Here is a 27,283-nt window from a genome sequence, read left to right on the forward strand (position 1 = left end):
AAACAATATCTTACATTTATATATAGAGTCAAGATATGTGAACTCTAAGAGTAATATATACCGTGAATTTTACAAATTTAAACGTTAATTATTAATATAATATATTAATAATTAAATATACAAAATTTTATAAAAATTTGAATTACGCAGTTATATAATTAACCTATTAATATTTACTTATATTTTTTAAAAGTTTATTATACATTTATTTAAAACTATTTAATAAAGTATTAAGTAGTTTAAAATTTTATAAAAATTTATGGAGTTCATCTACTCAATAAGAACTTTTAATTTTACGTTTGCATATATATAAACTATAACATAGTGTTCGTGCGTCAATTTATAATATATATGTTGCCTTTCAATCTTTAGAGATATTTTTTTACATATTACCTTTTATTCATAAAATGATTTTTATAATTTACTAAAACTATATTCAACACAATAGTCTTGAATTACAAAGTGATGATTTAAAGAGTTATATAGAATCTAAGTGTACTCAACTCTTGTTTGAGTTTAGATTTGGCTAAGGATTCAATAGAATGATTCTGATATCTAGACAAAAACAGAACTGAACATTTGCTTTTGCTTGAAGAGCTTATGAACTTTCGAGTATGATAGTATAAATGATAGATTGCTTTACACTTGAAGTTGTGCCTTATCCTTGATCTTTTGGTTCCTTTTATAAGCTTCAAAAAGGCTTATGACAGCTCATCTAAACATTGAAGAAGATCCAGTTGTCTTGTGTCAGTTTAAGTAGATAAATGTTGTCTTAAAACAGGATTGTTCTTACAAAACCATAACGATCTTCGTTGCTGTTTTGAGGGATGTTGAGGTTAAATTTCTTTGGCAATCGTCTTGAAGTATTTCTCTGCTTTTTGTCACGTGTACAGGCTGCTGAAAGATGCAGTTGCAGTGTCCAATCGAGTTTGTTAGAATCGTACTTGCTACTTGCTCAAATTTGGAGAATGATTTTGCTTGTTTGATTATAATGCATAGCTTTTTTCTTTGTTCTTTGGAATGATTCGTTTACTGATATGATCCTTGTATACTTCTGGTAGCTTTCTAGAGATAAATTGAATAAACTAGAAACGACTTTTTCCTTAAGAACATGAACATTCTTGGTTTTGAAGATAACTAAAAACTGTGAATAACAATCTCTATTTTTAGAATTTTTTCATAAAGTTATTTGTTTATTTGAACGAACTTGTTTCTTCTAATATGATCTTGTGTTGATATGCTTAATACCTATCTTTGATTAATACACTCAAAAACACATGTTAAACAACAAAATATTTAGAATCATAATTATATGTCTTAATTAACTCTTATTTGATTATCATCAAAACATTAATTTGAGATTTTGTCTCAACAATTACATATAGGTGTATCACATTTACAAGAGTTATTACATTTAGTCAAAATCAATAAATGTTTCACAATACTCGACATTTAATTAATTAAAGATTTAATATTGAGTGGCTATGAAAATTCACAAAGAATTAGGAAATCTAAATATTTTCAATGGGATTAACATAGACATTTGGTTTAAATATGAAATAACGATATGAATTAATGTGGCCACAAGAATGTCAATAATAAACAAATATTTATAACTATAAAATTTATAAGCATTGCAACAATACAATATCATGCTCGAATTGATATCATATTTTGTGAATCAATAGCAACCATATAAGTGAGTTGAACATTATATCTTCACCCTGAAACCTTACTCACAATTGATAATATTTCAGCTTAGTTTCCCGTAGGTAGCTCGTTTGATGAGGTAAGAAATATTGAAGTAATATTTAGAACGGTGTATCGAGTTCAAACTAGGAATCTATAGTAACCACTAAATTCTAACATTTCCATATAAAAAGAAAATCAAATAGTTCGACCTCATGCTCATTTTACTTGTTTATATATGAGGCATACCAAATGCTTACTAAAATGTGGCAAAGACATAGGCAAAATGTGACTTGCCTCACATGCAAAAGCAACTATTATGTCCACCACATTTTCTGTAGGTCTAGCCAACTCGTGATAGTTAGGATTTAGTCTTTGTTGGGTCATCCTGGTGACTAATAGAGTCTTAAGTTTTGATTTTTGTCTACAAATACCGCCGAGAACATTTTATTTAAAACATAAAATCAACTAAAGAAGTTTTTACTCCCATTTTTATCTTTTAGTTTTCTGTTCACTATCCTTTATGTTTTATTATTCATTCAACTCTCAAAACAATCTTAGCCACACTTAACACTTTTAGAATAGTTAAAGAAACACGGCCAAAAAATATAGCTTTTTTTCTCCATTGACTTCTAGTTGAACAACAACTCTTTTATACTCATTTTTTAATAACTTTTTGCTCATAAAAGTGTATATGTACAAGTATGCGTCTCTTGTTAATTCTGTCCCAACTTGATTATTGAATTCCGCTAGGTAGGATGGGTGGGGAATAAATTATGGGGGTAAGAAAGCTGACTTCCATTGCTCCCCAACTTCCATATCGTGCCTAGGAATTAGGGATATGAATTTTCACAAACATGGGTTTGGGACGTTAGCTAGGCTTTCACATACATTTACCGGATATTGTTTTTATAAGCTTGATATGTAATGAAGCAAATTGCATGTCTCAATCATATGTAAAATTTATATATATCAAAATTAAAAATAAGGCTTAGCGGCATCCATTTTCTCTAGGGCCTGCACACACGCGTGGTATGGTCGATTTGGGACATGTCGGGTTTGTTTCCCACATTACCTATGTAATCTAAAGATACTTAGTTATAGGGACATATATATAATGTTTATTATTTTCTTTCAACACAACAAAAATTCTTCTCGGTTATGAGGAGACATAATTGTTTCTTGTTTAGGTATTTGGATGCAGTTTTTGATTCTATAAGCATTTTTTGCTTATTATTAGTTCCAAAGCCGGCCTTTTTCTATGATCCAAAAGCAATGTGGATTAAGACATTACTTGTTTTTGATCAATGAGAATAAAATGAGCTACTATATAGTTCCATTAAGTCAATGTCTTTGGATATCGTGAGCAACATATATTGAAAGGAGTACGTAGTTTATCCATATCGGTTTGATATATTAATATCTCAATTTCCTCTAAGGAAATCTCAAGTTATCATTTCTATATATATTTTTTAAACATAGATCAAGACACACAGTTTATAGAGTATCTTTGTGTATAGAGCCGTCTGGCCAAATTAGAAATGTTGTTTCACAAGGAGGAAAACTTATAGTGAAAGGTGTACTATACATTTATTCTAGATTATTTTATGTTGCATCTAATTTTTCTAGAATAATACTATTTATAAACCAACGGGTTATTTGAACTGACACTGAAACATGATCATATTCTATATATTATTTGAACTCTCAAAGTATCAACCAAGCTAATTAATGTGAAATTAACTTGAATATTAATTGTTCACTATACTTCATGATTAGTTTATTTCATTTTATAAAAAAAATTATACATGTAACTTTATGTTAAAGATCTCACAATATTCTTTCAAATATTAAATGAGGTTATATATCAGAATAAAAAATGTCAAATATTTGTGATGATATATAATACAACGTTCTATCTTTGTATAAGATATATTTTAATACGTTCAAAATCTTTATTGAATTAGTTCGTTAAATTAATTAGTTAGTTATATTAATTAATTAGTTATTTTATATTAGTTAGTTATTTATCTAATTGATTATATAAGTATATGTAATTATTAATGTAATTAAAATTTTGTCTATTATTAATATGACTCATTTTTTTTAATCAATTGCTTAAATCAAAAATTGTAATATGGTATCAAAGAGTAGTTATTATACTATATTATTTTTATCTCAATATTTTTGTGGGATTTTTTTTATTGAAGCATCTTTTTTTCTCCACGATTGTAATATTTCTTCATCAACATTCTAGTGCTTCATCTCAAATGCAATATTCATTAATAATTTACAAAATTCATTATTTCTTGTAGTCTTATTTGATATTATAGCTTATGTCCATAAATAAATGAATAAATTAGCAAAATTCATGTTTTTTTTAGCCTAATTGGCATTCATACTTCTATAAAAAAATTATATATTGAATTGTTCATCACAATTTCATTTGTAGCCTTAATTGACATTTTATATTCTATAAATATTAGATTCTATTAATAATTTAGACAGTCAAACACAAAAATCATATTTTTCGTTGATTTATTTTTTACATTACAAATTCATTTTAACCAATGTTTTTTTGTGTATTTCTTTCTTGCAATTTTCCAAGTTCGAATTGTATTAAATATGTTATAACTTGCGGGGATGTTAGATATCTTCGTTGATTAATTAATTAAATTGTTTAGTTAGTTATCTTATATTATAGTTAATTATGTAACCATTAATATAATTTATTATCTCATTTTATAAATAATATTCAATTTACCTTTATATCGATGATTTAAATTAAAAATTGTAATACTTTCTACATTAATTTTGTCATTCTAAAGATATAACAAAACAAAAAAAAAAGTTCAATGAGGAAAATGTTTAAATGAAATACAAATTTCAATAATAACTTATTGTAGGAATATAAATATATCTAACAAACAATAAACGAATGTAAGTTTGATGTATTTTTTCAAATTTATAAAACAATTATAGTGCATAACTGTTAGAATATAATTACATACAAGAGATATATATATATATATATATATATATACTCTTTTTCGTCACAGAAATAATAATAATCACATTCGCATGTCTTAAGAAAGGAAAATACTATTTATCACGAATAGCATTTTCGTGAATTGTAATTTTTGTGAATAGTAATGAAGCAAGATGATTGGTTTACTACACCACTATCAATCCATATTTTCCATTAAATAAGGGTTGAAAATTTGATCAATTTTTTAAAGCAAGGACATGTTATATATAGTTCGTGATGTATAACAATACTCCTCCAGAAAAAGAATTCACACACCCCAACACCAACTCTTATAGCGTGAATTCTTTGGTGGGCTATGTTTTTTTAGCGAATATAAGTTCATGAGCCCACGAGCAAATATAAGTTCATAAGCCCTATGCTTCTCTTTCAAACTCCACGGTTTTTGGACCAAAAAAAGAAACTCGACGGTTTTCACCAATGTTTTAAAATATAATATGGTAACTAATCTATACTTTATAACAAATTGACAGTATGAGGTATGAAAATAATCGTATATAATTATTAACTGCATGTAAGGGTGGTCATAAGTTGAGTTAAGTCGATTTTTGTTGCCTATAATATTTGGATCAGTCAATTATATTTGAGTTAGATTGAATTTTTATTTAAATTTGAATCGACCCAATCCAATTAAAGAACGAGTTGAGTTGAATTGGGTTTGCCGGTCATAAAAAAAACTATTCTAAAAAATATATAAATTTTAATACTTTAACATTACAAAAATAATAAAATTCTTTCACAACATATCATTTAATACTTAAAATACATATATAACCACAACAAAACATTTAAATGAACCAAATTAACAAAAAATCATCGGAAATACAAATTTTACATTAAAAAATATGAACTTTTAAACAATTGAATATATAAGTTTTCAATGTATTTTTAAAATTTTGATTTTTATGTACTATCAGTGTAAAATATTTTACACACATCACCATCCTTTTAATAAAATGACTTTAGAAGTAGTTTTAGTAAAAATCAAATATCTCCAATGATCTAACACTTGCGTTTGACTGACCATATACATAAATTAAATTTATATTTTAAATACTTTATTTCTCTATTTGAATCACTTTCCTTTGTTTTCCGGACATTTGTTAGAATTTCACATTAAATAATTGGGGGTGCAAAACCCAATCCAACATAGAATTGAGTTTTTACTAACTTTCTTTGTAACATTTTTTATTTAATAAGCCTCGTATTCCAGGTCGTTAATTATCCATACAAACTACCAACCCAACAAAAGCCCATGCCCATTTAAAGACCAGGCTTTTTCATATGCCCGTTTCTGATTTTCGTTCTTTATTACAACGGCATTAAGTTCCGTTCCGTTCAGTTCACCAACCGCAAATAAAACCGCAAAATTAGAATCAGTTCCAGGCGCGTAAGAACCACGCTCACATGACTCATGAAATGAACCGGTGACAAACCTACACACACCACAGTGGTAAATCGGTAACCGGTAACCTGTTTACTCGTGTGCGTGAACCTTCCCTGAAACCGAAAGAGTCCATCGACTCTTCAATCTCCATTCCCTAATCTGAAGACCTTAACACAATGGCTTGCTGATAAGGCAATGAATCCATCTATCTCCTCTTCAATCACATCGTCTTCGTCTTCATCTTCTTCTTCTTCCGCCTCCTCCTGGTTTTCCGGAATCGTTCGAGTTGGCCGTACCGATAGGTCATCCAGTTTGAAAATGTCAGGTAACTCTGCCGTCGCAGTTATTGCCTCTGCAGACGTCGCTGGTCCCGTCGTCCGCAAAAATCAACTCCGAGGAGTTCTTTTCAAGTACGGTCCTAATCCTATTCAGGTCCGTTAGTTGTTGCTTTTTTCAATTTTTTGCTTCTGATCTGATTTATTTGTCAATGATTTAATTGCAGAGCTTCGAATTTACTTGATGTTGTTTAACTTGACTGCTATTCTGGCACGTGATTAAGTGTAATTAGATTATAATGTAAGCCATTTTCAGTATGAATTGAAACAAATCTGAAACAGTTTGAATCGTAAACTTTCAGTGACTAAAATGTGTAATGTACCTTAAATTGTAATTAATAGCTATTTTAGTTTAACTTGCATCTTCGTGTGGCCCTTGCAGTACGTTATAGACTTAGACCTATGTAGCAGTAACACTTTAGATTGAAGGTGTTTCGGTGTATGAGCCACGGCGGTTACGACACCAATGCATGTAGTTACATTCATTTATAATACTTCTATTTTATCGAATTATTACCTTTGTTAGTGTGGTTTCTGGAGTTTGTGCGTCAGTGCTTCAGAGGATTAGACTCCCCAAAGGGGATGCTGAAATTTGTTGCACAGAAGAAGAATTAACATTCCTAATTTATTTAAATTGATTTTTTCTCTTTGAATTTGGGAATTATTCTGAAAGTTATGGAGATTGTATTTAAATTCACGGGTTGGGGTTGTATTCTATTTCTCTTTTGTTAGTCTAACGCCTGAGTTGATCTGACTCAGTCTCTGTTTTGGTGTCACTGCATTTTTCCCCTTTTATGTTTTTCCCAAACTGTCTTGTGATAAACTCTTTTATTTGCAGGTTGCGTTCAAAAGTGGTGATTTCAAGAGACAAGTTATTTTTATTGGTGGATTAACTGATGGATTTCTTGCTACCGCGTAAGTTTAATATTTGATAATTTATTTCATTGAATATAATCTCAAACAATTTCTTTTTACTATATGTCATCGATGAACTGGAGCATGTGAATGTTCCATGAATGTCAATTCATAGTATAAACCTTCATAAAATTTGTCAAGCCAGTGAATCTATAACCTATAATTATATAAAACATTATGCTCGCAAACATTAGAAGAAATATAAGCTACTGTAATACATTTGTGCATGAGATTTTTATAATCTTTTGATCTTGTTGTGAGTGTAATCGTGCAGAAAAAAAAATTCTTATTTATGATGATCTATACAATTTTGACCTGCTTCTCAACCCCTTCAATGTGTCTCAAATTCTCTCCATTGATCTCTGTTTCATTCTACTCTTCAATTTGGTTTTTTATGGTAGTAGAATGCTCTGTTCTTCCCATGTGGGCTTCAAACACCAAATTCTTCTCTTCAGGGTTAAAACATAAGACCAAATGTCCTTATAAGAGTTTAGTTATTGCTTCGGCTTGATTTGCTTAAGACCTTATCTACTGTTTCCAAATAAATGATGATGGACATTATCGAATTAAAGGTAAGAGATAGAATAAAATTGTTGAATAAAATAAAATAATATGCTGGTTTTTAGCATATTTTGTAAAAGCATGCAAGATGCTTGTATTATTGTAAGTTTATTTATTAATAGATTATTTGTAATGGTCCCTGCACTGTTCTATGGTTTTAGGCTCTGCCTCTGGATATGAACCTTATAAGAGTTGTGGTCTAATGTCCATTTTGTCTTCTTGTAGATATTTAGAACCTCTGGCAATTGCTCTGGACCGTGAGAATTGGTCACTAGTTCAATTTCTTATGTCATCTTCTTATAGTGGATATGGCACCTCCAGCTTGCAACAAGTAATAAATTAAATTTTAATTCCTAGCTTGCTGATGCTTTTAAGTGTTGCAAACTTTCTAGTTGACAATTTTTTGCTTACTAGTTTGACCTAGTGAAATGTTAAGAATATTAAGAATAAGCTTCCAGTGAAATGTGAAATGCCTTTTTAAGAATGACATAGTGTATTTAGTATTTGCACAAACATGACCTAGCTAAGGGTATTTGATATGTGAATAACTTGAGAGATTAGGTCTCAGCCTCATGATTTTTATTTCTGTAACATAGTTGATTGACTTGAATTCCTATATTTCAGGGATTTGACAAATTATTTACTGTAAGAATCCATAATTTCCTAAGCATTTTATATTTCTTTTATATTTATGTTCAATTATCAGATCAGAATATAAAAGGAAACAAGGTAGTTAGGAAATAGTGACATTTAACAAGGTACAGAAGGAAATCTCAACACCACGAAAGACAATGTTTTTTACTTTTTGATCAAATTTTCCAAGTTCACTCTTCATGATATTTATTGCTTACTTATTGGTTATAAAAAATATGTGAACTAGTTGGAGCATTTTGGTAAAGAAATAATTAATGTAGTGGCAAATTTGAAGGGGCCCTATAAAGAGATAAGTTTCTCATGAGGGTTCTATATTTAGCTGTGGAGGTAGTACAGTTGGAATACATTACCTAAATATCATGGCCATTTGAGACCTCTATTCTCAAGCTTTAATGTACTCTATTTTCATTCTCAGGATTAAGTGAAAAGTGAAATATTAGTATTTCTATTTGATTGATGAGAATAATTATTTTGATGATTGAGTTTGCAATTTCTTAATTGAATTGATGTTGAAGGATGCTAAGGATCTTGATCAGCTTATTAATCATTTAATTAACAAAGAGGATTCTGAAGGTGTGGCATTACTTGGGCATAGTACTGGCTGTCAGGTCATAATTTATTCCTTAAATCCTTAACCCTACTTTACTTCCACTTATTTTCTTGCAACTGATAAACTTATCTAGTTTTGAACATTTTCTCTAGGACATTGTGCATTACATGCGCACAAATTTTGCTTGCTCCCGAGCTGTTCGTGCTGCCATCTTGCAGGTACTTGTTGATAGTACATCAGTTTATGAACTTTGTTTTATTTAGAACCAAGTAATCCTAGAATACTTGTTTTGGTGGGGTACTCCTTCCCTTAGGTGTTGAGTGATCTTCCGTCACTATCTGATTTATTCCTTTAGGTGCAAAGTACTCACTCAAATAATATATTCTGAAGAAAAATTGTATATTCAATCATAAAAAAATATATTACATAAATAACCTAAAGGGTCTTTATACCACAGAAAATAAAATCCTAAATTGAATATGATGAATTGTATGTCTGTGTGCGTATTAGTATGACCAAGGTATGCCATTAAATGGAAAATTAGTCTATTATCTAATATAATGGCCTGCCCAAATTTTCAGAACCTTGCATTATTGTGGATCAGTTCCTCCGACTAATGTATTTACTGTAGTTTCTAAGGTCCGTATAATTTAAAATTTTGAAATCAGGGGATTGAAATGTTAGATTGTAGTGTTACTCAAACCAAAATCAAATAGTAGATGCATACTGCATAGTTTGGTCAATGTCAATATATAACTTGTTATAGTGTTGGTTCTCTGTCCCTGAAACCTTAGTTTCCTGTTTCTGTTTAATTGTTCAGGCTCCAGTCAGTGATAGGGAATATCAATCTACACTCCCTCAGACAGCTGCTATGATTGACTTGGCTGCGAAAATGATAAGTGAGGGCCAGGGTTCAGAGCTAATGCCAAGGGAAGCAGATCCTAGTGCCCCAATTAGTGCTTATCGGTGAGTGTACATAAATCTTCTACTCTAACTTTCAATCCCAATTAGTCTAATTTTCAATCCCAAATGTATGTATGTATGTATGTATTCATAGGTAAGCTAGGTCCAAATAATCTCTTGGACACTTAAATCATTATTATCATGTGGACTGTCAATTTTTAAGATTAGTGCATTTCTACAAGCAGGCCCCTACACTGCTTAATTTTGGGCATGCCTAAGTAATAATGACCTGTAAGCATACGCAATTTTAAATGCCTACTAATTCACAAGTATGATTTTTTTTATTTACTCATCATACTTTGAATTATATGATAGCCTAACCTAATTTACTTGTCTATGTTTATTCTTTATCCCTTCAAAAAATGGTGTTAGTAAACCCAAGCATCCTTCATTCTGTTATGCATGTCAATTGCAAAAGCCACAAGTTTTACTCTTTGACTTTCTTGAGATTCCTCTACTGCTAAATCCAGATGATGAAAGACTTTCAAATAAGTCAGTGTTATACTTTTATACTGTATATTTCTACAAGGTTTCAAGTTGTTAGATATTACTTTTTAACTTAGCTATATTAGGTGTCCAATAGACTACTTGTCCCCTATTAAGTCCTTTGTGTTTTTAAAGACATTATTTAAACCTTATATTCCTCTTCTTTCACCCTCCTTGCCTTTCTTTCCCCAGTGGAATAAAACCCCATGCCCAACTTGTTGATGCGTAAGAACTATTTACTGTTTATTAGTGTTGACATTGATTCAATACTGCTGAAAGGTATTTGTTATTTCTCATTTCCTAACACAACCAGTTTCTTTTGCAGATATCACTCCCTTTGCGCTTATAATGGTGATGATGACTTGTTCAGTTCTGACCTGAGTGATGATCAGTTGAGGATGAGACTTGGGCACATGTCTAGCACACATTGCCAGGTGTGCATATATCCCTGTAACATAACTTTTGTTCTTTTTTTTTTTTCCAATAAAACTTTTGGCTGAGAAAAACCTTGGCTAGGTGAATAAATTTCCTTCCTACTTTCTCCTCTATGCAAAAGGTATACAATAATGTTCTTTTGAAATGTAATTACTAATTTGGCAACATAAGGAGGCATAAATTGCAGTCTAAAAGGTCGCCTGGAGTTTCTTTTTTATATAAAAAAAAAAGAAGGAAAAGGTCACCTAGAGTTGGCTCTGGTGGTAAGGGAGCTGGGTTTGAAGATATAAGTTTATATCATGCTGGTGAGTCCACATGTACCGAAAAACAGGGCTTCAAGTTTTTTACCATTGAATTATCAATAGGAACTCATTATTGGTGAGTGATGCTAAATGTTGGTGCCTTCATAGTGAAATGATACCCTGTAAAAAGTTAAAACAACAACAAAAGCCTTTTCCTAATGAGTGGAGTCTAATTATATGAATCAAAAAACATTATAATGTCATGTAAAATTTCAACTGACAAGTGCCTACTACAACGAAGTAAATCTTTTTTCTTATTTGGAGTCAGAGACTGGAGATCTGATAGGTTGATGGCTGCCTTAGTTATTATGTAACATCAACAACAAAGCCTTATTCTACTGAGTAGAGTCGGTTGCCTTAATTATTTTGTAAAAGTAAAGAAAATGGCTAGCTAAAGTTTGTCTTCTTGGTATGCCTTGGTTTGGCAGGTTATATTTTCAATGGCTGATGAATATGTGCCAGATTATGTTGATAAGAAAGCACTAGTTGAACGGTAAATTTTCTATTCCTAAACTGGTGCTTTTTATTCTGCAATAAGCACACTTTGAGAGGAGTGAACAGATATGATGGTCATTGGGTACATTTTGAATACTTGCAGATTATGCAGAGCGATGGGAGGCGCAGAAAAAGTAGAGATCGAATATGGAAACCATTCCCTTTCTAACAGAGTTGAAGAAGCAGTCAATGCTATTGTCGACTTCTTAAAAAGAGAGGGACCCAAGGGCTGGGACGACCCGTGGAATTAATGCGGGTGTCTATCAATTTTCCCTTTTTTTTGGTTGCCATTGTTGTTGTTTCCTTTTCTCAATAATTTCTATCTTCTATTTTTCTCTCGTTTTTTTATTGATTGGGTTGTTATTGCAGCCTTATTTTTTGTTAATATAATAGATGGTAATATACATTGTGTTAAGGAAAAAATTTGTATTTTTTTAAATTAATTAATCACGACAGTAGCATTCGTCTAGCACATGTGGCATGTGTTTGGATCCTTTCCCACATGCAGCAGTCTCCACCAAATTGGAAAAGAGAAATAGAGAGAGAAAAATGAGATAGAAAGGATGAAGAGGGGAGAGAGATTCTTGGGAGAGATCTAAATCATGCCATCTACTGCAGTCACACACTCAATTACTGAACTGATCTCAATGTAGCTCTTAACAGTGCGCCTGCCCACAGCTTGGAAAATTGGAGATTTGAAGAAGAAAATACAGTATTTTGATTTTTGCAGGTTTTCATACTGTGAGAAAGAGAATCACAGATGCTTCTGTCAGAAATATTCTTAAGCAAAACATGCCATGGATGCATTTAAAGAATGCTTTCTAAACTATTTACTACCTCCAATCTTAAATATAAGCAAAAGTTACAATGTATTTGACAATAGGTCTACAAAAAAGGTATTTTTTTAATAAGACTATGGAGAGTATTTAATTATAGTTTGACAAAAGGTGTCAATAAGTTACCTTTTTTGGTGCTTTTAATGCACCATATTTGTTCTTATTGTGCATCAAAGTTCATTAAAGATAAGCAATATGAATATTTTTCTTTCTATCATTGTTAAAAAATCGTTTAGATTTTTTTAAAGTGCACTTTTAGACTGTTCAAATCAATAACAAGGACATATCTAAAATGTAAAAATTTGTTATATATTTTGGATTTATGTATCCAAATTGATGTTGGGGTGACAAAACATAAAAGTTTAAATCCAGCACCATAGCATCCAAAAGGATAACCCCAAAAGAATAATAACCCTAAGGCCAAGAACGTATGCATTTTTTCCAGTAAAGAAAGAATCATATACATTTTGCTCAGTAAAAGAGTATATACATTTAGTGGGTTTACAAACCATTCATAACCACAACCCAAATTTAAAGCAATTGGATAATATAGTAGACAGCTCGTAATCCTAATATCAATATCACTTTTTGACAGAATAATCCTAATATTAATACTATTATCACGAAAACAATGCGTGACCAACCATATAACTTTATCTGTAATGTTCTGGTGAGAATCGACCAAAATGCTCCACTCCAATTAATGTTGCCTTTGATGTTGACAAATACAAGAGACAGGTGTGGTGCGGTGTGGTTTGGTTTGGACGGTACATTGCACTTCACGTGGTCACATACCTATCGCGAGGCTTTCCCATTTCAATTTCTGAGTTAATCTTCAAAAATCACAAGATTAAATGCATACACATACAAACATATTATTTGTATTAATTATCGATAAAAAATAATTTTTAATTAATACCCATTTGATCTTGTGATCAAATAAGATTTACTCTTACATTTTAATAGTACTCCAAATAGACATAAATGCCCCATCTGTCTCCCTTCTTTTATCAGTGGCGCTAGCTGGCTAGTCCCTAATTCAAATTCCATTCTAAACGGTTCATATTTCATTGTGTCGGTGTGCTGCACTGCAGCAACTTCATGCTCCACGTGTCAAGGGCACTATCGTCATCTGACTTAAAAAAAGATTAATATTTTCTTATAAAAAATTAATCATTTTTATAAATAAAAGTTTAGATTAGTTGAGTTTTGCAAGGTAGGTCTCACGAGATATTGGCGTTGATACTTATGGATTATCTATTAAAGTGTCTTTATATTGGTACTGAAAATTGAACCTACAATTTTATAGAATCTAAATTAATATTTTATCAATTGAATTAATTTTTATTAACAATAACTGATCTTATTATCCATTAAAAATAAACAAAATTGATTACATTAATTTAAATTTAATATGATAAGATATTCTAAAAGGTTTACAAAAATAAAATTTAGACTAAAATAATAATTCTACTAAAATATTATTTAATATATTATTATGAGTTTTAGTAAAACAATTATATTATTATCGACTTTAAAATTGTCTCGTCTTAAAATTTTGTATTAAACATTTATATTTAATTGTCTATAAAAGGAGATTGACTTTTTAATCTTCGATCACTCTATTTTTTAACTTCACACTTGAATTATCAAATTAATTTGTGTGTTTTCTAATTATCGAACTATCTTCTTGTTTGACCGAAATTATAAACCTAATTTATATCTCCTATAAAAAAATATGTATTAATTGATTAGATAATAAATAGATTAGTTATTTAAAAAACCTAAATCAAATCAGTTTAGTGATAAATAATAAAATCGGTGTTTGGTAACAAGATCATTAAAAAAATTAATGTTTTTTATTTATTTTATAATTAACAAGTTTTTTATACATAGGTTATGTCAAATCTTTAATTAGTCTATCTCATTTCTTAATCACTTGTTAACATTTGTTTTAGATTTTATTTTACGAAGAGTTTAGATTCTTAATAACTTTTACTCACTAAATAAAAAAAAGAAACCATTCATTTATGTTTTTTACAGAGGAGAAATTAAAACACAAGAACTAATATATAGTCTATGTCAAGTTCATAGTACTATTAGGCTAGAGGATTTTTTAGAAGTTATTTAGTTAAAACGATAAATTTAAGTAGCATCAAAAAGTCTTTTAAATTTATGAAACTAATTTACTTAATTAAATATGAATAATATTTTTATTATTGTTAATTATCTATTAATTTTTTATTTATTAAATCATAAATTTCTTAACATTTTATGTAATTCTAACTTAAAATTTTAATTTATTAAAAAATTTATAATTATAAATAAGTGTAAATTAACAAGGAAATTAGTAAATTATTTGCTTACTTACACTAGTACTACTAATATTTTTAATTGATCTAAATTAGCAAGTTACCGCGCAAAATGTATGTAATATATTTATAGTTAAAAAATAATAATTTACTATTTTCAAGGAAAATAATAATTTACTTACCAACACTAAGAAACTATTGAGAGTAAATTAATAATTAGAACCCATAATAAACGGCGGTGAATCTTTGTCATTAAAATTCATATTCAATGGTTAAATCAATTTAGGTTAAATAAATACTTAAAACTTCCCTAACAACCACAACAACAACAAAGAATAATAGTAATGGCAAAATTCATAGCTTTGATTAGAAACAGTGAAACCCAAAAAAGTGTAGAAATATCCATAGCTGTAAACAAATCAAACTTTACAAAATAAAGGGCAAAAAGATAAGTTAATAGAAAACTTTGAGTTTCTATTATTAAAAAAAAAAAAAAAACTTTGAGATTCTATTTGGACTTCAAATACCTTCTTCCCTTTTTCTCTGGAAAAATTCTCCAACCCATTTGATGCATGTTGTGTTTTCTCCTTCAACTTTCAACTACCACCTTGTGAGTATCTTCAAGTTTTTGTTTTTTTTATCCCTTTCTTTCATCTTTTGTTTCATTGAGTAAATCAACATTATTGTGCTTTCAAGAAACTTTTGTAGTGTAGTGTGTTAGATTTGGTTGGATTTGTATGTTTTTGGAAGTTTGTGATGCCAGAAAAGGAAAAGGTTGTGATTTCAATACTTCATTGGAGAGTTGGGTTGCTCACTGTTTTTTTTCTATTTGGAATGTTCATAGTTTGGAGTATTAATGGATGCAATGTTAAAAATGTTTTTCAAGTTTATCTTCCTCATTCTCCAAATTTCACTATTTCACATCAAAATTTGTTTACTCTTAGTTTAGATCAAAACCAAAGTAATATAAATAGAACCCATGTTTCTGTTAACATTACTTTGTCTGATAAAAAACCAAAAAGTTTTGATCTTGTTAAAAGGAGTTCAAGTTGGATTTCAAGTGAATTAGAGGTTAATTTGAGTTCAAATCTTTTAGCTAGATGGTTAGCTAGGGGAGGTGAACCTTGTAGAGATTCTAAGACAGTTGAGATTGAAATTCCTGGTTTGGATGGTGGGAATTTGATTGAGTTATCAAGTGGAGATATACATGAGTTTACTTTTCAAGCTTTGGATGATTCGGGGAAGCCACGGTGTTTAGGTGGTGATTACTTTGAGACTGATCTTTCGGGGGAATCGTGGAAATCGCGGCCTTTAGTGAAAGATTTTAGTAATGGATCTTACTCGATTTCGCTTCAAGTTCATCCTGATTTTGTTGGTGTTTACAATCTCACTATTATATTGCTTTATAGACACTTTGAAGGACTGAAATTTACTCCGTGGAGATTTGTTTATGATCGAGTGCTTCGTAGTTTTGCAATTAGGTTCTACAAGAGCGATGTTCGGATACCGGAATTGCAGACTTGTAAGGCTGCTGATTTTAGCAGGGATGTTTGGTGTGGAAGGTGGACAAGGCATGGAAAGAATGATGAATGTTCCGTTGGTAATGATGGTAGATACCGATGTTTAGCATCGGATTTTCCTTGCAAAGCTCCTTGGTGTGATGGTTCCTTGGGAGTTTTGGAGAGTAATGGTTGGGTGTACTCAACTCATTGTTCATTCAAGATGTATTCAGCTGAGTCGGCTTGGAATTGCTTGAAGGATCGATGGATTTTCTTTTGGGGCGATTCAAATCATGTTGACACGATTCGTAACACACTCAATTTTATTTTGGATTTGCCTGATGTACATTCTGTTCCGAGACGATTTGACATGAACTTTTCAAACCCGAAAGATCCGTCTCAAACCATTAGGATTACAAGCATCTTCAATGGCCATTGGAATGAAACACAAAACTATCTGGGGCTGGATTCTTTGAGAAATGAAGGGTTTCAAAATTTGTTGAAGAATTACTTCTTGGAAGACACGGTCCCGGACGCTGTGATCATGAACTCTGGCTTGCATGATGGTGTCCACTGGCGTAATATAAGAGCATTCTCCGTCGGAGCAGACTATGCAGCATCCTTTTGGGCGGATGTTTTGAAGACGGTGAAGCAAAGGGGATTGGCATTGCCAAAAGTGTTTTACCGGACTACGGTTGCAACCGGTGGATACGCAAGATCACTAGCATTTAATCCTAACAAGATGGAAGTGTTCAACGGCGTTTTCTTAGAAAAATTGAAGCAAGCTGGCGTTGTAGCCGGTGTGATTGATAACTTCGATATGACATTTCCGTGGCATTTTGATAACCGATGTAACGATGGAGTTCATTACGGAAGGGCGCCGGCAAAGATGAAATGGAGAGATGGTGAAATTGGACATCAATATTTTGTGGACCTCATGTTAGCTCATGTTCTTCTCAATGCACTATGTGCAAGATAGCACTTAAGGAAGGTGTAGGCATAGCCTTTAAAATAATGCACATTTTATACTTTGCATGCAACTTTGAAGGTGCTTGGTTGAAGATTATTGAGTTAGAGTTCATTTTGTTACACTATTGAATTTTCTGAAAATTTAGGTTTGATATTCTTTCTTGCTCAATCATATATTTTTGTTAGAGTATGTATTGTTCCATTTGTAGATTAACATTGAGGATTTTAACTTCAACACATTTTACTACTATCATAGTTCAAAGGCTATTCTTTCTTTGTATATTTCTTGTTTCGAACACCAATGGACTTCAAATATTACTACCCCGATACTCTTAAGAATTTTCCTTTCTTTTTTCACATGAATCTCCGAATTTATAATTCTATTAATTATTTTATTTTTTTAACAAAAATACCATTAATTATTTTACAACATTTTCTTATATATATATATATATATATATATATATATATATATATATATAAAAAGTACTCCCTTTGTCATAATTAAGTACAAAATAGTTAAAGAAAGTTAATGTATTAGGTGGAATATTTAGTGATTTTCTTTGACTAACTTTTGTTTATATGTTATTACGGTTCTATGAAGGGAAAACTTGGAAAAACAATGGCAGTTATTAATAAATTTTGTTGATAAATTAAGTTGTTAATAAATTCAGTATTAGTAGTATAATTAATGTGATTTAGTCAACTTGATTATATATTTAAAAATGTGGTGAGTTAGTTACTACTACTAGTAGTTAGTTAGTTAGGTTGAATGAATTGCTTTTGTGGCTTTGTTGTTAGTAGTGGACAAAGTACAACTAATGATGGCACCAAACAACTTAACAAAGTTGTTAATTAATACTACGAAGGAACACAATTAATTATCAACTCAAACATCTGCTTCATTATCCTAATCCCTTTACCATAAGTCATCTTATGGGTGAAGAACACATCAGTCCCATAGCTAACTGAGGATTTTAATGGAATTCTTTAAGATTGACAAGGGACATCCATTTCACCTATTTTTTAATTGGATTGATTTTAACCCAAATGTCAGATTGTCATTAAATTAATGAAAATTCTTTTTCTTTTAAATTAATTGTTTCTTTATTTTTCCCAATTAATTTCTTAAAACATCTACAGTAAATTCACTGTTCTATTTATATAATCAATTCATCGTTGACAGACCTGGATTCTTGATTCAACTCAACATGTAAAGACATGCAATTAATAAATTTTATTTTTCTTTGACGGCGCAATTAATAACTTTATGTACGATAGAAGATGATAATTAATAGTGTGTTATATCGATGGAAAATAATTTTATATTAATCAATTTAATTGGATTTAGAGTTATGAGGTAAAAATTGACTTTTAAAATAAGTTAAAGAATTAAAGGGATATTTAGGTCTATAAAGTAAGATCAAATTTACGAAGAAATAAAAGTCAGATCTAACTTTATGAAATTCCATGTAATTTTGTCTGAAAGTAACATATTTACGTAACAAGGGCAAAATTGCCTAAAAATAATTTGACAACTAACGTCATTTAATCTTGTCTTTTTTTTAGACAATTGTCACTACTATGTAAATACGTTACTTATATTAGAAAAATTGGAATTACTTTTATTTGAGCTAATTTATTTTTTAAAAAGCAAAGGGAATAAACATATATGTAAACCATCGCAATATGAGAAACGGAAATGATATTTATCGCTGATTTGTGTCTCACCAAAGCATTACGAAGAGAAAACATATATTCTGACACAATTAAACCAATCATTTAAATTTAGTAATTTTCTTTCATGAAACCTGGGTGAGTTTTTCTCTCCCCCTTTTCCGGAACAAATAGCAATGCTAGTGAATAGTGATCAAGGAATCCAGTTGTTTGGTAACACCGAAATAGAAATTCTCTCACCTATGTTTTCATGAGATATTATACTTTAGTTAGTTTTTGAAATTTATAACGTTTCATAATATTTTCTCCTTTTATTCTCCTTATCTTAATCGAAAATATTAAATATAAACTAAAATATATTTATATGTTATTTTATATTTATTAGTTAACTCAATTGTTAATTTTATCAAATATTTTAAATCAATCAAGTAGTTTATATGTCATCTACTATTTTTTGTCAAAGAAAGTCTTATTTAATTTAAAACTGTTTTGTGAATTTAAAAATGAACTGCAAAATCGACTAAAAATATATCAACAAACTATTCTTTTACTTTTAAACAATTATGTCTAGACATAAACTTTGTCCTTTATACAAGGATTTCTTAACTAATTCAAATACCGTGACTTCAGACGATGAAAAATGTCTACTAGTTAAGAGTTAATTAAAAACATAAGTGTCATAAATATTGAGATAAATTACGAACAAAAGATAATTGTTTGATTAATTCTTTTAATTTATAATTACAATGAATATTTATAAATTGAGAGATGAGAACTAAATTCAATCAACTAAAACTCTTGACCAATTAGAAAAACATAAATATTTCTTTTGACCATAAAAACAAGATATTTCTTAATCAATAACAACATATTAAATTCAGTCAAAGATTAATATATTTAATTTTGTCAAATAAATAAAATAATATATTAATTTAATTTTTAATGTGTCTTTTAGTATTAATTCAATTGAGAAATATTGAAATTATTACATTGAACGTTATATCTATAAATAAAAATACACGATCAGAAGTTATGGTTTCAATCAAAAAAAACTAATATATTAAAATATAATAATTTATATTTTGAGTCTTAAAAAATATAGTGATAAAAAAATAGAAGCTCTTCTTTAAATTTTAATAAAATAAAAATATATTAAATACTCATTTTCTTTTTTAACCTCCACAATTAGTTTTTTCATATGTTAACGACATCTCTTCATAAATTGAGCCAAAATATATGAACGTAAGTGTAAGATGATTAATGTTTTTGGCAGAACGCGCGCAAATCACAAAAGCAAGAAAACCTAAACATTTATCGTTACGGAAATTTTATTTCGAGTCATGATTGGATTTGCAGGTACAAACCACAAGGTGAAACTCAGAGATATCGTATGATTTAAAAGATTATCATCACTGATTATTGTTTGTGAATGAATGTTGATGAAACAAACAACCTCGTATTCGCAGGTTAAACATGTTTACCACATGGGTCTCTTATCTCAGGACCACTCTTCTGCTTCTCCTTATTTCCGCTGTTGTTGCCGCTGTCTTAACTCTCCCTATTGAAAAGGTTCGTTTTTTTCTTCAATTTCACTTCTGGGTCTCTCTAATTTCATTCTTTTTGTAAAAAAATTTATTAAGCTCTTTAGAATTGTTCAAATGGGTGGCTGCATTTCTATTCAATTGATTAATTTCCGATGCATACGCTTTAAATCACTTTTTGATCACGCAATTATAATTATATCGATTCCTTTTCCGAAGATGTTACAATGATGGTGTCATTTCTCTGATGCATGTCGCGAGCTTGGAATTTTTGTTTCTCCTAGTTTTGCATACAGGAAATTCAACCAATTGATAACATAAGTACCAATTTATTGGTCTCATACAATGTTCATAATTGGAGTATCATTGAAATACGAAGATTCTTTCGAATTTTGATTCAAATCTACATACTACGGTGTCAGCTATCTATTGATATTTTTTTTTAATAGAAGATAAGATGACATCGCATGAGTTCATAGCATAGTATTGCATATGGGAATCCCTTCTCCCTTGTTCATGCATTCAAACCTATGTATTACCGAGTACCAACACTTCAAATGGAATGCATGTCTAGAATCCTTGTGGTTACATTCAATCACTTATATTTTCTAAAATTATTATCAATTGTCTACGTGTCTGTGTCAGCTTTGTGTTTTTATCTTTGTTAGTGCTTCATAGAATCAAATTGCAATGCCACTTTTATATTATTCTTCATTACATGCACCACATTTAGATTTTCATACCAGAAAATCACCCCAAACATTCTGGTTATCTCCCCATTTTTGCTCTGCAGATTTTGAAGGATTTCTTGGTATGGGTTGAACGCGATCTTGGGCCATGGGGTCCGCTTGCTTTGTAAGTCAATATTAACTTTTGACTAATAACATTTTCACTTGCCAATTATCTCCCGTTGTAATTTTTGTCAATCTCATCGCCTTGATACTTATTTGTGTTCGTGTCAACACTTCAGTTTAGAATGCAAGGTAATCTCCATGGGAGATTGTCCATGTGCTTCTTTATTCCGATTATTTTAATATTAATCATAATACTATGTAAAAGAGTATTTATGCAAGAATTTAATTCATATACATTGTCAGTGTAAAGAGTTTTTACATTTTCAGTCAATCACAGTCGTTAGATCATTAGAGATGTTTGACTTTTACGATAACTACCTCTAAATTCATGCCCATGAATGGTTGTAATGTGCTCACAATGTAAAACTTTTTACACTGACAGTGCATAACAGTTAAATTCTTTATACAAGTATATTAAAATATGACATGGCTATTAATGTTAGGTCATTAATGTGGATAATGACTGATTTGAGTGCTTCAATTTGTAAACTTAACCACTCATATTTGTTTGGTTATTTTCAGGGCAATTGCTTACATTCCTTTGACTATATTGGCAGTTCCTGCATCTGTACTTACAGTAAGTATCTTTAATGAACTGCCATTTCTTTCAAATCTTGTTAAACTTCTTATAGAGTACTTTGAATTCTCAAGTAACTGCAGAACACTTTTGACCTGTCTGCATGATACGTAAATCCTTTAGTTAGTTAGAAATTAATTTATTGAGTCGAATTCTTGGTACTTTTTGTTCAGCTTGGTGGTGGTTATCTATTTGGCCTTCCAATTGGCATTGTTGCTGACTCTGTTGGTGCAACCATTGGTGCTGTGGCTGCATTTCTTCTTGGTAGAACAGTAAGTTTTACATTAATTTATATTTGTGAAAGTAAAAAAGTGAAAACTAGTCCACTAGTTTCTGTTGGATATACATTAATTGAGGTTTCTCTTAATTAATACCAAATAATCTTTCTTCATGAACATGATTCTTGAAATTTGATGTGCCTTCAAGTTGGGCTGCATATTGGTCCATGTGTATAGTTATTTGTTTCCTGAAGTGTTGTCAATCTCGGATCGCGAAAAATAGTAGTTTGTTCAAATTCCTCTATGGTACAGTGCTATAGCGCAAGCTGCACAAGTAAAGCCGCTATTTGAAAACATTTTGTACTAAATATCGTTTCACAGAACAATAGTGTTTGTTCAGATAACGTTACGCTGTAGGCGCTATTTGACAACACACTTATGAGGTTATTTATTCATATATTTGTCTCTTTATACAGATCGGGAAATCTTTTGTTGCTTCAATGTTGAAGGATTATCCACAGTTTAGATCAGTGTCAGTTGCAGTTCAGAGATCTGGCTTTAAGGTATGTATAGTTAATATTAGTAGTCATGAAACAACTCTCTCTCTAAAGTTTAATCTGTTAGGTGAAACTGTAAAGGCAAATGAGTGGTTTTATTGCATCTCTAAAATTAATTGAAACATATTTAAGTTCTCGAACTTTTTTGTTTATTTTCTAATGTTCTATTACTCAGTCAGTGGCTTATTTATTGATAAATGGCAATTACTGATCATTGCTTAAGAAGGCTTGTTCTTATAAATCTTTGCTCAGTACTTTATTGATTGGTTACATTGTGTTCCTTTTTCATTTTTTCCGACTGATATCTGACTTTTTTTTCAGATTGTGTTTCTGCTTCGGCTTGTTCCATTACTACCATTTAACATGTTAAACTACCTCCTATCTGTGACTCCAGTTCCATTAGGGGAATACGCGCTGGCATCCTGGTTAGGAATGATGGTATGTTCTTGGTCCCTGATTATTATATATTGGGGGACTTAATCTAACAAAGTAACAATAAATTTCTGTTTTCATACTTTATAATACTCAAAATTGTTGCGTGCTAATAGGATTTCTCCTTTTAAGTTTCTTCTTGCATGCCAGATGGATTTTTATTTAAGAGTTGCATATGATTAATGGAAAACAAGACACCTTTAGTAGCTCACTTGATGGTGTTTCAGTTACTTACAGCAGTTTCTTAATACCTCCAATGTTTGTTTCGCAGCCAATAACAGTGGCGCTTGTGTATGCTGGAACAACGCTCAAAGATCTATCTGATGTGACACATGGTTGGGGAGAATTCTCAAAATCTCGTTGGGTAAGAGATGCCATCCTTAGTTACATCTATTAATGAGCCTTTAAAGGTATCTTTTTCTGATGAACATCTAAGATGCCTTGGAGGGTGTTATTGTTTGAGTATCTTGACAGGATCAAATAGGTGAGATTTATTTCAAATTATTTTCAATCGATATATCATAAATTATTCTCTTTTGAATGCAGGCGATGATAATTTTTAGTCTAGTGATATCTGGTAAGTCGCATTCTTTGCTCACATAGTATATATAATTGATATATTTGATGACATACTATGTTTCACATGGTATAAATAAATAACCATAATCAATTATATTATATTATATTATATTAAAGAATCTATAATCAATTAGAAGGTTCTTGATCTTGGAAAAGTAGTTCAAGACCAATAATCCACTATTCTTTCTATAAGTCAGGCTGAAGTGTTAATTTTGGATACTTGCAGTGGTTCTGATGATTTGTGTTACAAAAATTGCGAAGTCGGCTTTGGATAAAGCCTTGGCTGAATGTGAAGAAGATATGGAGGGCACTATATCTTCCGCGGAGCCATCCACTGTGACCGAACCTTCAGTAGATCACAATCAGCCTCGAGATCTCGATCAGCCTCTCATGAATAAAATAGACCAGGATCAAGACAATCATCAGAAATAAACTGCTCAGCGTGTAAATTCTTTCTACGCCTCCGCCTTCTAATCATACAATATGTAGATGATGGTATTAAATATGTCTAACAGAAGAAAAGTTCATAATATGAAATATTTCAGATTCTTTCTGTTGGTTTTTACTTTCTACTTTGCACTGGTTTTATGTTTGTTAATTTATTTTTTTGCTAATCGACCGTAATTAGGGTATTTGGTTCTTCATTGGGCACCTCAGGTATGTCCGTGCTTGATTTCTATTCTCTTTCAACATAGACTGCTCGAAAATTCCCAATTCTTTCAAAATAAATTATATAAAACCCGCGGTTCTTAAAATATGTAATGAAGGTTGGGAAATTCTAACCCTAATTTTTCAACTTAAAATCATTAGCATAGCAGTGTAGCATGGATATTTGCATTGACTATTCTAATTGCAATTAGTCATAAAATAGAAATGTTTTAAAATTAACAAATATATGGTGGTTAGTGTTTTCATTTGTGGTTTCTAAAGCAAAGAAAAATGAAAATAGTTGATGCTATTTGTGCATATTCAACCTATCCTGTTGTTTTCTTTACTGCATGCTTATTTATGAAGCAAAAAAAGGAAGGTTTGTTTGAAAAAATGACAAGAATTTGACTGGCAACAACCAGCACTAACCACCATATCTATTTTATGCTGTAACCAACAGCCTTGGGTCATGCTTGTTACCAGATTCACTTTCACACTTTGTTTGGATAAATAGTTTAATGAACTGCTTATAACATAAGTGTTTATTTATAAATTATTTTTATAACAAAAGATCAAATAATGTTAAATTGTTTTTATGTAAGTTATAAATTGTTTTTGCAAGTTATCGTGACGAGTTTATGGACATGTCATTAGTTGTTTCCGTAAATTTTTCCAAAAAGACTCACAAGTGTTAACAAATAATCTCAATAATACAGAAAAAAGGAATGTTATTTATACATATGATAGATTAAATCAAAAGCAACCTCTTGATATAAAGGTGAGGCAACATCACATGAGACCTCATCATGAACATTTGAACGCCTAAAAGTGGTTCCCAATAGCCTCTTTTTTGTTCCCAAAGAAACAAAAGAAAAGTAACACACTAGTTTTATGAAATTTTCTCACAAACAAACTTTTGTACTGTCTTGTTGCTGAATCTTGGGGTTCAAGGGACCCTACCAATTCCTTGATGGAAGGACTAAACAGTATTATTCTATAATTGTAAGGTTTTCTAAAGTGCAACTCTACACACTTTTTTCTTTTATTATCTTCTTTGACCATAGCCTCATGGTTAAGTTTCACCGGAAAGAATGAGACACCTTGGTTCACAAAAGAACTAAACTTTAATTTTGGGATATCAAACTTTAAAGTGAAGGCTCTATAGCATATAAACATATACTGCATATGAAATGACCATGAATAAGAAACATTTGAAGTCTCTCATGGGAAAAGTGCAACATTTTGGTGTTCCATCTCTTGGCGGTTGCTTCGATAGCTGCCGCGACCATACACAAGGCTCGGGATTCGGGACGAGGATATGGAACCTCAGTGATAAGCCAGTGGAGCTGCAAATAAGGGTAGGATCAATACTAAAGAAGATTTATACATTGAAGCCAGGGTCTTCAAAGAGATTCAAATGTAAAAGCATATATAAGGCATTTATGCCTAGGAGTGGAAGTGTTGGTGAAAGCATGAAGAACATGTTGTATTACTATGATGAAACTAGTCACCCTTATATTTGGATTCATGAGGTAGGGTGTCATTCCTTAAAGATGGTTAAGCAGCAGTATGTTAGTCTTGAGGATCTGAGGGATTCTTGTGAGATCAAAATCTTTAGGGATCATCAAAAAGGTTCTATTTCAGTTCGAAAGAGAGTGAGACCAGATTTATGCTCAATTTGAATTTTACGGATTTGGATTGTCTGCAATTGATATGTTTGTGGTCGTTGAATTGAAATCAAACCGTTTTAATTGTAAGCTCGTCTTTTATATTTGAAAAATAATAAAATTAAACTTGAAATTTAGATTATTTGATCTTAATTGAACGACTACAAATCCGTCGATGGCATGAATGCGTACAATTTCGACAACATGCAATTCGGACGTGAACTTGACATTATTGTTTATCATGAGTAGGAAGTGACATTTTTTTTTTGTGTTTTTTTTTTTCCTTATGTCTATATTGTGTGATATTAATTGCAGAATGCAATTATTTATGATCATGTGTTTAACTAGTGTATTGAAAGTGAGTAAAAATAAAATAAAATTTGTGCATTGAAATTTTAAGATTGAACTTCATGAATACATTACACAGTTGTGATTTATGATCAAGGGAGAAGCTGATATGATGATGATGATGACACAAGAATGAAAAAGTGGGAACAATGAGTAGAGGTTACAACTTCTTTTGGGTTTTATTATATATATAATCTCTTATTTAAGTGTAGTCCCACTAAATTTTTTTCCTAAATACGTTTTTACAATTGGTTCATCTTGCTTCTTTTATTATTTTCTCAACAAAAGAAATCTTCCTTGATATTCATCTTATCATAATCATAATTAAAGACTTGGAAATAAAGCACACATTTGTAATTCATATATATATATATATATATATTGATAATCAATAAAAAATAAAATAAAATTTAGAAAACAATTAACGCAAAATTAATTATTAATTTTATATATGTATTTGTTATGGAATATTTGTATCAGACCCAAAAAAATTAAGAGAAGTTTGATCAAATTATAATGTGAGATGTCAAGAATCTCTTTTAGTTTAATTTAAGTTCAAATTCAAATTCGTGATCGGAGAGATAAATACGTGTAAATCTCTTTAAAAGAGTTTGTCACTCATTTAAATCTCATAAATCTTGAAGAATTAGTCTTTATATTTGCGCCTGGAAGATACTTTTAATTAAATTTATAAGATTAATATTATTTACCATAATAAAATTCACATCCTTATCACATCTCTAAAATATTT

General features: G+C 30.4%; 4 protein-coding genes across 7 annotated transcripts; all 4 read left to right on the top strand.

Moving 5' to 3' along the window:
* Nucleotides 1-6,050: 6,050 nt before the first annotated feature.
* LOC101497232 (UPF0613 protein PB24D3.06c) lies at nt 6,051-12,287 on the top strand. 3 transcript variants are annotated; one of them, XM_027337110.2, is made up of 10 exons: nt 6,051-6,554; nt 7,296-7,372; nt 8,159-8,264; nt 9,103-9,195; nt 9,290-9,355; nt 9,958-10,103; nt 10,912-11,020; nt 11,209-11,326; nt 11,752-11,816; nt 11,922-12,156. In XM_027337110.2, exons 1-9 carry the CDS (start codon nt 6,318-6,320, stop codon nt 11,769-11,771), a joined length of 972 nt encoding a protein of 323 aa, XP_027192911.1. In that variant the 5' UTR covers nt 6,051-6,317; the 3' UTR covers nt 11,772-11,816; nt 11,922-12,156. The 3 variants fall into 3 exon arrangements, with proteins under 3 accessions (XP_027192911.1, XP_073220024.1, XP_004508370.1); XM_004508313.4 differs by lacking the exon at nt 11,209-11,326 and having other exon boundaries at nt 6,057-6,554; nt 11,922-12,287; XM_073363923.1 differs by lacking the exons at nt 11,752-11,816; nt 11,922-12,156 and having other exon boundaries at nt 6,054-6,554; nt 11,193-11,309.
* Nucleotides 12,288-15,284: 2,997 nt separating this feature from the next.
* Nucleotides 15,285-17,714, top strand: LOC101497658 (uncharacterized). Its single transcript, XM_004508314.4, has one exon. The coding sequence runs from the start codon at nt 15,723-15,725 to the stop codon at nt 17,442-17,444; it is 1,722 nt and encodes a 573-aa protein (XP_004508371.1). The 5' UTR covers nt 15,285-15,722; the 3' UTR covers nt 17,445-17,714.
* A 2,613-nt stretch (nt 17,715-20,327) lies between these two features.
* LOC101497990 (uncharacterized) lies at nt 20,328-24,434 on the top strand. 2 transcript variants are annotated; one of them, XM_004508315.4, is made up of 10 exons: nt 20,328-20,467; nt 20,578-20,680; nt 21,446-21,507; nt 22,029-22,083; nt 22,257-22,355; nt 22,778-22,864; nt 23,180-23,296; nt 23,562-23,654; nt 23,837-23,867; nt 24,096-24,434. In XM_004508315.4, the coding sequence occupies exons 2-10, from the start codon at nt 20,585-20,587 to the stop codon at nt 24,299-24,301; spliced, it is 846 nt and encodes a 281-aa protein (XP_004508372.1). In that variant the 5' UTR covers nt 20,328-20,467; nt 20,578-20,584; the 3' UTR covers nt 24,302-24,434. The 2 variants fall into 2 exon arrangements, with proteins under 2 accessions (XP_004508372.1, XP_004508373.1); XM_004508316.4 differs by having other exon boundaries at nt 20,345-20,481.
* A 1,140-nt stretch (nt 24,435-25,574) lies between these two features.
* On the top strand, nt 25,575-26,321 carry LOC101498543 (uncharacterized). The gene has a single exon (XM_004508317.4). The coding sequence runs from the start codon at nt 25,708-25,710 to the stop codon at nt 26,197-26,199; it is 492 nt and encodes a 163-aa protein (XP_004508374.1). The 5' UTR covers nt 25,575-25,707; the 3' UTR covers nt 26,200-26,321.
* The last annotated feature ends 962 nt before the right edge of the window (nt 26,322-27,283 follow it).

Source organism: Cicer arietinum, chromosome 7 (assembly GCF_000331145.2).
Source record: "Cicer arietinum cultivar CDC Frontier isolate Library 1 chromosome 7, Cicar.CDCFrontier_v2.0, whole genome shotgun sequence".
Classification (NCBI taxonomy): Eukaryota; Viridiplantae; Streptophyta; class Magnoliopsida; order Fabales; family Fabaceae; genus Cicer; species Cicer arietinum.

What these genes read in the sequence shown, in the direction of transcription:
- LOC101498543 (XM_004508317.4), top strand. Translation starts at nt 25,708, where the DNA reads ATGACCATGAATAAGAAACATTTGAAGTCTCTCATGGGAAAAGTGCAA.
- LOC101497232 (XM_004508313.4), top strand. Translation starts at nt 6,318, where the DNA reads ATGAATCCATCTATCTCCTCTTCAATCACATCGTCTTCGTCTTCATCT. An exon ending in GATGGATTTCTTGCTACCGC is followed by an intron (nt 7,373 to 8,158) that starts GTAAGTTTAATA and finishes GTCTTCTTGTAG; the next exon opens with ATATTTAGAACCTCTGGCAA. An exon ending in TTCGTGCTGCCATCTTGCAG is followed by an intron (nt 9,356 to 9,957) that starts GTACTTGTTGAT and finishes TTAATTGTTCAG; the next exon opens with GCTCCAGTCAGTGATAGGGA.
- LOC101497990 (XM_004508315.4), top strand. Translation starts at nt 20,585, where the DNA reads ATGTTTACCACATGGGTCTCTTATCTCAGGACCACTCTTCTGCTTCTC. An exon ending in TAACTCTCCCTATTGAAAAG is followed by an intron (nt 20,681 to 21,445) that starts GTTCGTTTTTTT and finishes TTTGCTCTGCAG; the next exon opens with ATTTTGAAGGATTTCTTGGT. An exon ending in TTTTAGTCTAGTGATATCTG is followed by an intron (nt 23,868 to 24,095) that starts GTAAGTCGCATT and finishes GGATACTTGCAG; the next exon opens with TGGTTCTGATGATTTGTGTT.
- LOC101497658 (XM_004508314.4), top strand. Translation starts at nt 15,723, where the DNA reads ATGCCAGAAAAGGAAAAGGTTGTGATTTCAATACTTCATTGGAGAGTT.